Here is a 13,154-nt window from a genome sequence, read left to right as displayed (position 1 = left end):
CCGCCGTGAACGATGACAACTCGGAGTCCTCCAGGAGGAGAAAGAAGCCATGCACGTGAAGATCGATGCGCCAACAATGGAGTTTGACGACCACACCGACAACGTCGCTAGCTCATTCGCGCCCCCATCGACACGACAACGAGGCTGGCACATCCATGACCGCAACCGATAGGGAGGAACAGTAGCACATAGGAGGCCGCTAGCGCTTGAGTCCCAGGAAGGCCACCACCACCGTCTTCCCTTGCCCCAAAACACATCCTAATCTGTGTAGGTGACATTGCGGAGGCGCAAGCTTTACCTATGGGGCTCAAGGCGTTCCGGTGGGTTTGTTGCTGGACATAGGAAAGCCATGTCGTGCGAAACAGACATCACCATGGCCAGCGATAAACTAGGCTATAATTTAGTTGAAATATGTGAAATGTAAATGTTCTCGTTTAGCTAATATGAAACTACAGGTTTACATGTAATTTGTTTGGTTTCATTAATTTAATTTTAAATGTATATGGATATGATTGAACGGTCGACTTTCATCTTATATGTGTTGCGGCTGGTTCTCATCGGTCCGACGTCCCGGTATCTGATTCATACCTGGCCAAAGGGGTCGACACATCCCGGCCCGGCCCGACTCATCGTAAACGGGCTTGGCACAACACGGCCCGCCCAGACACGAATATTTATCTGGTCGCCCCGTATTGGCCCACGTGTCCAGCCTCCAAGCCCAGGCACGGCACGGGGGCTAAGTGGGCCGGCCTGTCGACACGCTAGACCAGCTGCCCTGCTAGGCCATTAGCATTTTAGGCAGTTTTTTGGACCGATTTTGACATGTTGGGGCTGTTGGGCTGATTTTGGTTTGTTGAGCTATTTTGTATGTTTCATATATGATAAAATATAAATAAAAAAATAGAAAAGGTAAATCGGTCGTGCCGGGCCGGCCAGCTTGCCGAGCCTTCAGCCACACGGCTCGGGGCGGGCTGTGTGCCTGCCACGACCAGATCAAAGCGTGCCGGACCTGATCCATAGCGTGCGGGGCCACCGTGCTTATGGGCCGGCCAAAAAAACACGGACCCTTTGGCCAGGTATAATCTGTTTCAGGGTCAAGATGTCAGGAGCTCCTATACAACGCTACAGGCGCCCGTTAACTATCCGACGCCTCCAGCACTACTAGCATGGGCCTATCCACTAGAGTCATGTCTAGTTTTTATTTTATTTTATTTTTACGAAAAAAATATATATAATCAAAAAGGTTTACCGATTTAAAGAAAAAAGTTTCATATCTTTAAAAAAGGTACATCAACTTTGAAAATAGTTCATCAATTTGAATTTTTTTAATTAAAAATGAAAAAAAGTTCATTAAACTTCCAAAAAGTTCAGTAAATTTGAAAGAAGTACATAATTTTTTTTTTAAAGTTCATGTATTTTTTTAAGTTATTGAAATGATATTTTTCATAAATCTTAAAAAGGTTCTTGCATTTACAAATATATGTTCATTAAATTTCAAATAAGTTCGTCTATCTTAAAAAGTACTCCCTCCGTTAACTAATATAAAAGCATTTAGAACACTACTTTATACTCCCTCCGTCCCAAATTTCTTGTCTTAGATTTGTTTAGATATGAATGTATCTAGTCAATATTTAGTATTTAGATACATCCATTTTTAAACAAAGCTAAGACAAAAAATTTGAGACGGAGGGAGTAGTAATCTAAACACTCGTATATTAGTTTACAAAGGGAGTATTTGTTAAAATTTTAAAAAATATTCAAAAAGTTCATAGGATTTTCTTAAAAAACATCATAAGGGTGTAGATGGACCGGTCCAGTTCAAACGTCGTCACAGGGGTCAGTTAACAAAAATGACCGTTAACTGGCACCTGTGAACGCCAAATAGGAAATGCCCTAACGATCATCAAAGCAGAACGGGGCAGACAGAGTCTGGCCCAAGCAAAACAGAACAGCCCCCCTCTCCTCCCCACCCCTCCCCATCAGCGTCGTCCCCCAATTTCCGCTGCAAAACCCTCGCGCTGGTTCACCTCTACCTCTCAGATTTCTCCTACTCCCGCTTATATGCCGAGCGCGCCATCAGGTGCTTTCTCAGCACTGACCCTGCCACCTTACCGCCTGATGTAATGCTCGTCACGGCGCCGGTGCTGCTGCAATTCTGCCGCTTGCTTTCTCTGACGGCGGGCAACAAGGATTCCCTCCACAAATCATGCCGTTATACACTTGCATCGGTACTCTGCTTGCCACTCTCAGGGCTCGCTGTCTCCAAATCGCCTACCAAGGTGATCGAGCAGGTCCTCCCGTTTGCCAGAGAAATAGTTGAATTGGTTCTGAATGGACTTGCATCAGAGTCCATGATGGCGTCAAGGACAGACCTTGAGGAGGTCTCAAACTTCTTTAAAGCCTTGCGCCAGCAGGTACTCCTTTGGATACCAAAGAATATGTGCAGCACGGGACATGGGTATGGGAGTTGCACGAAATGTCGACGAACCTGCTGAAAAGGATGGATGAGTGTCTGAAGAGGTTGGAGATGGATCTTTCATCTTTGCCATCTGACAGTATGGGGGTCATAGAAAGTCAACCACTCATGGCCAGCCGATTGCACGTACTTGCCTTATTGACAGAACTGGATATTCGAGGATGTGGCGCACAACCTTCGGTCAGTACTCAGTATTGCTGGCACACAAAGCACATTTCAATGCACTCATGAGCTGTTCCAAGAGGAACGAGCACCTCTACTGGCGCGTGAAGCATAAGGATCTGCTTTGCTTCGTAGCAAGAAGGAACTTCAATTGGGAAATCCACCAAACGCTGAGCTTGTTTTCACATAGATTGAGAAAGCATTCAACAATGTAGCAGTCTAACAGGCCTGATTATAACATGCAGGTATATTCAGCGTCTCCCAAAGTTCCTCTCCTGCATCTTGCATTCGTTTCCAATAGCCGTCAAATTATGTCATGCTATCAAAGAACAGAGTAGCCTGGTGTCGCCGTAGATTTTGATAGTTCTATTCACCAAATTATTTTTTATCTATTTAACTGCTTGGAATAACTTACTTTTACATATTTCACAGCCGTTTTTCTCACCAAATTAATAAGATATGTTCCATAGTTTAGCAATCACAAACTTAGCCTTTTTATAGCTTTTTTCACATCGAATTGTAAGATAATTTAGCAGTTCAACAGTCACAAACTTAGAGCATCTCCAACAGCCGCGCTATACTAGCGCCGCGCCGTAAAAAAAGACAGTTTTAGCGCGCGCGGAACGCGGCGGGCAGCTCCAGCGGGCGCGCAAAAACGGCACGCGCGGCATTTTCAGTTCAGCGCGCTGACCGAAACGCAATCGCGCGCCCCTTATTTGCTGCGCCAGCTCCCGCGCGCGCGACTCTCCCGCGCTCGCTCCTCCTCTCTCCCGCGCTCGCTCCTCCACTCTCGCGCGCTCGCTCCCCACTGCCACCCCCTTCTGGCCGCGCCGCCGCCGACCGTTCAAGCGCTCCCCGGCCTATCCCCGTGCCGCCGTCGCCGCCCGCGCCCGCCGGCGACCACTCAGGCGCTTCCCCGGCCTGTCTCCGCCGCGGCCGCCGCCCGTGCCCCCCAGCGACCGTTCAGGCGCTTCCCCGGCCTCCCCGCGCCGCCGCGCTTCCGCCCCACCCCCTACTAGTCCCGCCGGCCCTCGCGCGCTGCATTTTTGGTCGCTGCTGGAGCGGCGCGCGCTGCATTATAGCGCGGCTGTTGGAGCCAGCGCCTATCCCCGCGCTAAACCAGCCGAAACACGCGCGGCAAATACATTTTTTGAACGCGGCGCAAAGCACGGCTGTTGGAGATGCTCTTAGCCTCAAACTAACTAATTTCTAACTCTTCCCGTTCTCAACTGGGTAGTGGGTGAGTTCTTTGCGTTTTATGTTGGCTGAAACCAAGCCTTTATTAGAGATGTAATGATGGAATATTAAAAGTTCGTCAGCAACTTGTTTCACATCAACCCGGACTTACAATTAGAAAATAATCTCATCATGCAGCCTCAACCAAGGCAGTAGGAGTTTTCCTCTGTGTTGGTTTTCCCATTCACTTTTGCTAGCTCTTAGATTTTGGCTAGTTGAGGTTTGCTCTGGTTTCTGCTTTTGTCCTATTTTTTTTCCTTTGTATTTTCTCAGCAATCTTTTAGTACAAAAAATAGATCAAGACAAGAACTTGTTTTCGCATAAAAAGTATGTGCCTAAGAAAAAAAGTCTTTCACATCGATCTGAACCTTAAATTTGGAAATAATCTCCGATTATCTGATTTTAGCAAGAAAAATAAAATCAACAAAACAGGAAATTAGTCTACAATTTTGCCATCCCAGCCTCGCTGTCGCTCTTCTTGTTTCCTTGAGACACTGATACGACATACATCTGCAATAAAGAAATGTTAAAATCAACATGAAAATCCAGATACCAAGAATCAAATTCTGAATTCTTTTGTGCATGTCATGGTACATGTTGAATTCTCTCTCACACAAAGATAGAGACAACAGTGGGAGGTTGAGAGTGGTCGATGTGGGATATAGGAGGGGGTATACGTGTTATTCATTACATTTGTCAAACACTTACGGGCTGAAAGGAAGCAACATTGGTCCAGCAGCCTTTTATTAGATTACAAAGAAGACGGAAACATATACTTCTGCATAACACGTGAACTGTAGTGCCGAACCATTCACTGAATTTATTCTTCTGGCCTTTTTAACTAGTAGCTCCCTATTCTCCGAGAGCGAACACGGCTGCATCATGGGTGTCTGCCAGACCGGTGTTGGTCTTGACGATGACCTTATCAGCAGAAGACTCATCCACATAGACCTCGACCAAAGACAACTCCTCGATCTTGACCCCAGTGACGTTCTTGATCTTGCCCTTCTCCACAAAAGCGGTCACCTCGGTGTCGTAAGAGACGGTCTGGTTGATCTTGTTGAACGTGTGCTCCTTCTTCTTCTTTTGAAGTATCCACACGAACCCACTCTCATGGTTGTACCCGACCTCCTCGATGTCATCCATAGGAAAGAGGCCTTTTGGGAGGCCGAGCTCTTCGAGAAGCTCGACGCACTTCTTCTTGCAGATATCATCCCCCTTGAGGACCTCGGCGCCGGCGCGGTGGCTCTCGACCAGCTGGGACGCCATTTGAGGAATGTCTTATCGGGGGATTGTTTGCTGGGGAAGTGGGGCTTTAGTTTGTTGGATTGGTAGATGAGCTTGTTGAACGTGATAGATCAGGATCCGATGGTGCTGCGGCTGCTGCCTTATATAGATGCTGCAAGTTGTACTCGCTGCGAAGAGCCTCTTCGAAGGTGCTACGGGCGCGCCAACCCTGTGAGACCGGCAGTTCTCTTCTGTGGACTTCTTTCACATACTTTCTTGTTTTGAAGAAAAAAAGATGAACGTCTCCCCTTCAGACTTAGCTCATCACGTCCAGCCATATCTGACCATTGAATGTCCTATGCTGAACTAAACACCAGAACACTGGAGTTGATCTGGTCAAGGATGACTGAATTGACCATTGCGTATGTTGGTGTAGAAGAAGTACATGTGATCTTATCCAAGAAACCGGGCTCCATAGTCCATACCAAGTAAATATAAGCACACTCGTTCGAGATTCTTGAAATAAGCATAAGTTTCTGGCTTGAACGATACAAAAAATCAGTTCCCGAGTCAAAAATAAATAAATCAGTTCCTATTGCACTTAAGACTCAAACAAGCTTTGTGTGCAAAGCAATCAATCGAAAGCCGAACTTATTTTCACATAAAGTTGGAAATTATTCAACAATGTAGCAGTCTAACATGCTTGATTGTATCATGTACGTAGGTACATTCAGCATCTCCAAAGTTAATCACCTGCATCTTGCATTTGTTCTCAATAGGACAAATTATGTCGTACTATGGAAAAACAGATTAGCTTGGCATCCCCGTAGATTTTCATAGTTCCATACATGGAATTATTTTTGCCTATGTAACTGTTTGGAATAACTTACTTTTGCATATTTCACAGCTGCTTTCCTCACTAAATTAATAAACACCCCCTCCGTTCCTAAATATAAGTCTTTTAAGATATTTCATTAGTAGTCTACATACGGAGCAAAATGAGTGAATCTACACTTAAAGTATGTCTATATACATCCCTATGTAGTCTACTAATGAAATCTCTTTAAAGACTTATATTTAGGAACGGAGGGAGTACTGTATAAGATCTTTTAGATCTTTTAAGATATTTTAGATCACTACTTTAAAAGATCTTTTCTTAGTTTACAGAGGGAGTATATTTCACAAACTTTGGTGATTCAACACTGATCCAAGGCTCACCTGCTCCCCATGAACAATAAATTCAAATAAAGTAGTAAAATATTCAAAAAAGTTGTTTTGGGCATAAAAAATGCTCGAGTGCGTTAGGAGCATGCAAATTGTCGTGGTTATATTATATGACATTTGCGGATCTCTCGGCAAAAAAGAAAAAAATATCAGGTCTAAAGAATGATCTTTTTTAAAATTTCTTTCATAGTCAATCAGGTCTAAACAATTTCACCATGATTTTTTGCGCGCCCCTAGTGAACTCGAGCATCTTTGATGTCAACTTCTTTTTCTTCAGATTTTTCTATTTTCCCATTATTTTATATGAATTTACTGTGAACAGTACTTTTTTTTACACTGCTGTGAGCAGTGCTTCAGTACCCTCGCCCTAAAAAGTTTACGGATTTATGGGCAAGATGAACGATGGAGATTAGAACCTACCCTTTCATAATTACAGAGGGTAATTTAGTCTATTTAGTATTTACCTGATGGAATAGTCTGTTTCCTCATCACGTAACTTCTGGTCCTTCAACAACGCGGCGGATTTCTTCGACTAGAACTCTATGAATTGTGAAGTGGCCGTGTCCTGTGCACCGGCGTCCGTCTGATTGGAGACTGGGAGCGACAGGACTTTTGTTTCTAATATACATCTAATGCTCGTCTTTCCCCTTAGGATGAATTCAAACAGCCAATACATATGATTGTACTCCCTCCGTAAAGAAATATAAGAGCGTTTAGATCATTAAAGTAGTGATCACTAATGCTCTTATATTTCTTTACAGAGGGAGCAGTTCTTACCCAAAATTTATTAAAGTCTATTTCTAATTCACCAGATGGACGACTTCCTTGCCGAGGCAGCACCTGTTGGCAATGGCAGCCAATGCTCGCCATTGCGAATTCCTTTCGGGATACATGGAGATGCTTCTGAGTTTAAATCAAATAGTCTAATTAGCCGCTAATACCAAATTAATCTCAGTTAGAAATAGTAATGGATGACACTTTTTTAGAGTTGTACCAAAGCAGGAGTGATTTACTGTTTATATGCATGTGTGCATGCATCTGGGCACAAAATCGCCGCTCACAAACTTAGCCTTTGTATAGCTATTTTTCATATCAAATTGTACGATAATTTAGGAGCTCAACAGGAGCAACAGTCACAAACTCAGCCTCATACTAACTAATTTCTAATCCCTCGGGCCTCTTCAGTACATCGCAAATATGGCGGGCCCAGGCCTGGCCCGGCTCGGCCTTTGGGCTCAAAACCTAGGCCCAGGCCCGGCCCGTGAGCAAGACTAGGCTGGACCGGGTCAGGTTTTTCAGGCTGGGTCGGGTTGGGCTGGTCAGGCTGGATATCCCATGGCCAGGTATAGTAGAGGGTGAGTTCTTTGCGTTTTTTATTGTTTTCGCTAGTTGAGGTTTGCGCTGGTTTCTGCTTTTGTCATGTTTTTCTTTCCTTTGCATTTTCTCAACAATCTTTTAATACAACAAAAAATTGAAGCCAAGAACTTGTTTTCAAAAAAATGTGCCTAAGAAAAAAATGTTTTCCACATCGATCTGAACCTTAAATGTGGAAATAATTTTTATCTGATTTTAGCAAAAAAAATAAAATCAACAAACCACGAAATATATTCCACAATGTTGCCATCCCAGCCTCACTATCACTCTCCTTGTTTGTTTGAGACACTGCTACATTTCAAATCAACATGAAAATCCAGTAGCGAGAATCAAAATTTGAATTCTTATGTGCATGCCATGGTTCATGTTGTATTTTAGAGCTTTGCATAATTATTTGTTGATAAGGCAATTTTCTCTCTCACACAAAGATAGGGACAACGGTGAGTAGTTGAGAGTGATCAATTTGGGATATAGGAGGGGTTACAAGAGTGCGGACGTTTGGAGCTCGGCCTCCATGGAGGCCGAAATTTTTGAATAATTCAAAATTCAAACTTTTCGGTTTCAAAAAAATCTGAAAAAAAAATATGAAAGTAAAGAAGGATGTTATGCGTATGTGTGCAAATATTTAGGATGAAATACCTTGAAATACGATCTGCACAAAAAAGACAAATTCATGACCTGAAATGATGAATAGTGTCATGTGTAAAAAAGCCTCAGATTTGTCTTTTTTGCACATCCCTCATTTCAATGTATTTTTTTCTGAAAATTTACACACATGTGTGTTACGCCTTCACTTATCCCTGTATTTTTTTTAAATTTTTTTTGAATTATAAAAATATGAATTTTCATGAAATTTGAGTTTCAAATTTAAAGGGCTCCATGGAGCTCGGGAGCCAAAAGCAATTTCCGGGGTTACAAGTCTTATTCATTACATCAGAAAAAAGCTTACGGACAAAGGAAGCAACACTTGTAACCTTTATTTTTATTTTTTGAAACGGAGGCAAAGATTGTGTCATGTATTAATTAAGCAAAAGAGAATTATCCAGATAATTAGGAAAAATAGGGCGAAAACCAAAACATCGAGGACCAAACCCACTCCCAAAGACCAAAGTACACAGGGCAAAGCCCACACTATAGAGGCTGAGTGAAGCAATATGCAGAACTATGCCTTTATTGGATTACAAAGAAAACGGAACATATACTTCTGCATAACATGTGAATTGTAGTGCCGAACCATTCTCTCACTTTATTCTTCTGGACTTTCTGACTAGTAGGTCCCTATTCTCCGAGAGCGAACACGGACGCATCATGGGTGTCAGAGAGACCAGCGTCGGTCTTGATGGTGACCTTATCAGCAGAAGACTCATCCACAAAGACCTCGACCAAAGACAACTCCTCAATCTTAACTCCGGTGACGTTCTTAATCTTGCCCTTCTCCACAAAAGCGGTCACCACAGTGTCGTAGGAGACGGTCTGGTTGATCTTCTTGAAGGTGTGCTTTTTCTTATTCTTCTGAACTATCCACACGAACCCACTCTCATGGTTGTACCCGACCTCCTCGATGTCGTCCATAGGAAAGAGGCCCTTCGGGAGGCCAAGCTCTTCAAGAAGCTCGACGCACTTCTTCTTGCAGATATCGTCCCCCTTGAGCACCTCGGCGCCGGCGCGGTGGCTCTCGACCAGCCGGGACGCCATTTGAGGAATGCCTTGTAGGGGGATTGTTTGCTGGGGAAGTGGGGTTTTAGTTTGTTGGTTTGGTAGATGAGCTTGTTGAATGTGATACATCAGGATCGGATGGTGTTGCCTTATATAGATGCTGCAAGTTGTACTCGCTGCGAAGAGCCTCTTCGAAGGTGCTACACACACGCCAGCCCAGTGAGACCGGCAGCTCTCCTCTGTGGATTCCTCTTTCAGATTCTTCCTTTTTTGAAGAAGAAAAATGAACTTTTCCCCTTTGGAGTTGGCTCATCACGTCCAGCCATATCTGACCATTGAAATGCCTTATGCTGAAGTCCACACCAGAACACTGGAGTTGAGTTGGTCACGGATGACTAAATTGACCAATGCGTATATTGGTGTAGCATAAGTCCATAGTTTAGCAATCAGAAACTTAGCCTTTTTACTATAGCATATTTCACAACTGTTTTTCCACACCAATTTAAGAAAATACATTCCATAGTTTAGCAATCAGAAACTTAGCCTTTTTACTATATTTCATATCAAATTGTAAGATGATTTAGCAGCTCAACTCACAAACTTAGCCTCAAAACTGTTTTTCCTCACCAATTTAAGAAAATACATTCCATAATTTATAGTCCTTTTCGCTCTCAAGTGAGTACAGGATTGTCTAAAACTAAGACATTAACAATATATTGATGTAACACTAAAAATATCATAAGCAACTTATTTTCACATCAACATGAACTTAGTGAGAGAAAATAATCTGAGGCTCATTGCAGCCTCAACCATCGCAGTAGGAATTTTTGCTCTGTGTTGGTTTTGTCATTCTCTTTGCTAGTTCTTAAATTTTTGCTGGTTTAGGTTTGCTCTGGTTTCTGCTTTTGCCCCCTTTTTTCCTTTGCATTTTATCAGTGTTCTTCTAATACAAAAAAAAATTGAGAGAAGAACTTGTTTTCACAAAAATGTGCCTAAGAAAAACTTGTTTTTCATATTGACATGAACCTTAAATGTGGAAACAATCTTCGATGATATGATATTAGCGAGAATATCAAAATCAACAAAACAGGAAGTTATTCCACCATGTCGCCATTCGAGTCTCGCTCTCGCTCTCCTAGTTTGTTTGAGACACTGATACAACATACATCTCTAAATATTGCTACGGCATGCATCTACAGTGATGCAATTTTGAAATCAACATGAAAATCCCGAGAATCAAAATTTGAATTCTTTGTGCATGTCATGGTTCTAACGGAACATAAGTTGATGTTGTTTCCGAAAGTGGAGGAATCGAAAGCCGCAGCGATTGAGCCGAACCAAACGTGTCGAATAATCATAACAACAAGCTCAACATCATTGTTCCATCTCACCACATCCAAAGAAAGTTCAACAAGAACCAAACTGAAGAGGTTTTACATCAGGCATCTGAGTAAGTTCACTAGGGCCAAATTCTTAACTTCATCCACCTTTACAAGATCAGACAAGCAAGCAGAACATCCGGTGAACAAGGCAACACTGCAGCCTGCAGTCAGACCGGAGATCTCAGGCCTGTGCCGTCTCCCTTTCATGGTTCCACTGCTCAATCTTAGCCCCACTCTCCTCACTGCCCTCCCTGACCGGACTCCTAGTCCTAGATCTGCGTCGCCACCGCCTGCTCCCATGGCTGTCATAGTTGCTATTCCTTTTGCTGCTCCTCTGGCCGGCGCGGTCCAAGCTACCTCCATAGTAATCGCCATGGTCTAGCGATAAAAAATAAGATCATAGTAGTGTTTAAGTAATGTTGTTTCAAGTTTAATGTGCAACATTTAGTACTAGAGATCAAAATATGCAGTGAATTTATGTGCTTATGTTCTTGTTCCAAATATTAGGGCACCAATTTTTGGTCTGCTAGAAAAGCAGAAACTTTTCTGGTGACAAAAAAACCTTCCATTCACCGAAATATGTTTTCCTATTTAACTACCTGGAATAACTTACTTGCATATGTCACAGCTGTTTTCCTCACCAAATAAATAAAATATATTCCATTGATTAACAATCACAAACTTAGCATTTTTATAGCTATTTTCCACATCAAATTGTCACATAATTTACCAGTTCAAGAGTCACAAACTTAGCCTCAAACTAACTAATTTCTCACCTTTTCCATTCTCAACTGAGTAGAGGGTTGCGGCATGATAAGTTGTTTCCGTTTTATGTTGTCTGAAAGCAAGCCTTAGTGGCCTATGTTGCGGTATGATGGAACGCGAAACCAACTTGTTTTCACATCAACCTGAACTTAGAACGAGAAGATAATCTGTGGATCATCATGCAGCCTCAGCCATAGCAGTATGAACTTTGCTCTGTGTTGGTTTTGGCATTCACTTTGCTAGTTCTTACATTTCGGCTAGTTTAGCTTTTCTCGGGTTTCTGCTTTTATCCCAGTTTTTCATTTGCCTTTTCATGGTGTTCTTCTATTACGACAAAACAACATTCGAGAGAACTTGTTTTCACATAAAAATATGTACCTAAGAAAAACTTATTTTTTCACATCAATATGAAGATTCTAAACTTTAAATGTGGAAACTATCTTCGATGATATGATGTTAGCGAGGAAATCAAAATAAAAAAAAACAGGAAATTATTCCACAATGACACCATCCCAGTCTCGCTCTAGCTCTCCTTGTTTGTTCCATACAGTGATACAACATACATCTGTGCAATAATGTTGAAATAAACATGAAAATCCAGATGCCGAGAATCAAAATTTGAATTATTTTATGCATTTCATGGTTCACGTTGTATTTCAAAGCCTTGTTTGATTATTTGTTGACAACGTCCTTATTCTCTCACACAAAGATGGGGACAACATTGGGAAGTAGAGAGTGATCAATGTGGGAAAGAGGAGGAGGAATAAGTGTAATTATTCTTTTCATTTGGCAAACGGTTACATGCTGAAAGGAAGTAACATTTGTGGAGCAGCCTTTAGATTCCAAAGAAAATGGAAACTTATACTTCTGCATAACATGCGAAACATAGTGCCGAACCATTCACTGATTTTATTCTTCTGGACTTCTTAACTAGTAGCTCCCTATTCTCCGAGAGCGAACGCGGCCGCATCATGGGTGTCAGACAGACCGGTGTCGGTCTTGACAATGACCTTATCAGCAGAAGACTCATCCACATAGATCTCGACCAAAGACACCTCCTCAATCTTGACTCCGGTGACCTTCTTGATCTTGCCCTTCTCTACAAAAGCGGTCACCTCGGTGTCATAGGAGACAGTTTGGTTGATCTTTTTGAAGGTGTGCTCTTTCTTTTTCTTCTGAAGAATCCACACAAACCCGCTCTCACGGTTGTACCCGACCTCTTCGATGTCGTCCATAGGAAAGAGGCCTTTAGGGAGGCCGAGCTCTTCGAGAAGCTCGACGGTCTGCTTCTTGCAGACTTCGTCCCCCTTGAGGACCTCGGCGCCGGCGCGGTGGCTCTCGACCAGCTGGGACGCCATTAGAGAAGTGGCTTGTCCGGCAATTGTTTGCTTGGGAAGTGGAGTTTTAGTTTGCTGGATTGGTAGATGAGCTTGTTGAACGTGATAGATCAGGATGCTGCCTTATATAGATGTTGCAAGTTGTACTAGCTGGCCAGCGAAGAGCCTCTTCGAAGGTGCTACGCGCGCGCCAACCCAGTGAGACCAGCAGCTCTCCTCTGTGGATTCCTCTTTCTCAGATGCTTCCTTTTTTTAAAAAGAAAAATGAACGTATCCCCTTTGGAGTTGGCTCATTACTCCAGCCATATCTGACCA

The 13,154-nt window shown here is 42.9% G+C and overlaps 3 protein-coding genes across 3 annotated transcripts; all 3 read right to left on the bottom strand.

Moving 5' to 3' along the window:
• Positions 1 to 4,433: 4,433 nt before the first annotated feature.
• LOC123397887 lies at positions 4,434 to 5,260 on the bottom strand. The gene has a single exon (XM_045092405.1). It carries the CDS (start codon positions 5,141 to 5,143, stop codon positions 4,727 to 4,729), a length of 417 nt encoding a protein of 138 aa, XP_044948340.1. The 5' UTR covers positions 5,144 to 5,260; the 3' UTR covers positions 4,434 to 4,726.
• Positions 5,261 to 8,852: 3,592 nt separating this feature from the next.
• LOC123398951 lies at positions 8,853 to 9,474 on the bottom strand. The gene has a single exon (XM_045093392.1). It carries the CDS (start codon positions 9,392 to 9,394, stop codon positions 8,978 to 8,980), a length of 417 nt encoding a protein of 138 aa, XP_044949327.1. The 5' UTR covers positions 9,395 to 9,474; the 3' UTR covers positions 8,853 to 8,977.
• Positions 9,475 to 12,266: 2,792 nt separating this feature from the next.
• LOC123397745 lies at positions 12,267 to 12,931 on the bottom strand. The gene has a single exon (XM_045092281.1). It carries the CDS (start codon positions 12,858 to 12,860, stop codon positions 12,444 to 12,446), a length of 417 nt encoding a protein of 138 aa, XP_044948216.1. The 5' UTR covers positions 12,861 to 12,931; the 3' UTR covers positions 12,267 to 12,443.
• Positions 12,932 to 13,154: the final 223 nt, after the last annotated feature.

The sequence above is a fragment of the Hordeum vulgare genome, chromosome 5H (genome assembly GCF_904849725.1).
Source record: "Hordeum vulgare subsp. vulgare chromosome 5H, MorexV3_pseudomolecules_assembly, whole genome shotgun sequence".
Lineage (NCBI taxonomy): Eukaryota > Viridiplantae > Streptophyta > Magnoliopsida > Poales > Poaceae > Hordeum > Hordeum vulgare.
This window is presented reverse-complemented; position numbering and strand designations above follow the sequence as displayed.

What these genes read in the sequence shown, in the direction of transcription:
- LOC123398951 (XM_045093392.1), bottom strand. Translation starts at nt 9,394, where the DNA reads ATGGCGTCCCGGCTGGTCGAGAGCCACCGCGCCGGCGCCGAGGTGCTC.
- LOC123397745 (XM_045092281.1), bottom strand. Translation starts at nt 12,860, where the DNA reads ATGGCGTCCCAGCTGGTCGAGAGCCACCGCGCCGGCGCCGAGGTCCTC.
- LOC123397887 (XM_045092405.1), bottom strand. Translation starts at nt 5,143, where the DNA reads ATGGCGTCCCAGCTGGTCGAGAGCCACCGCGCCGGCGCCGAGGTCCTC.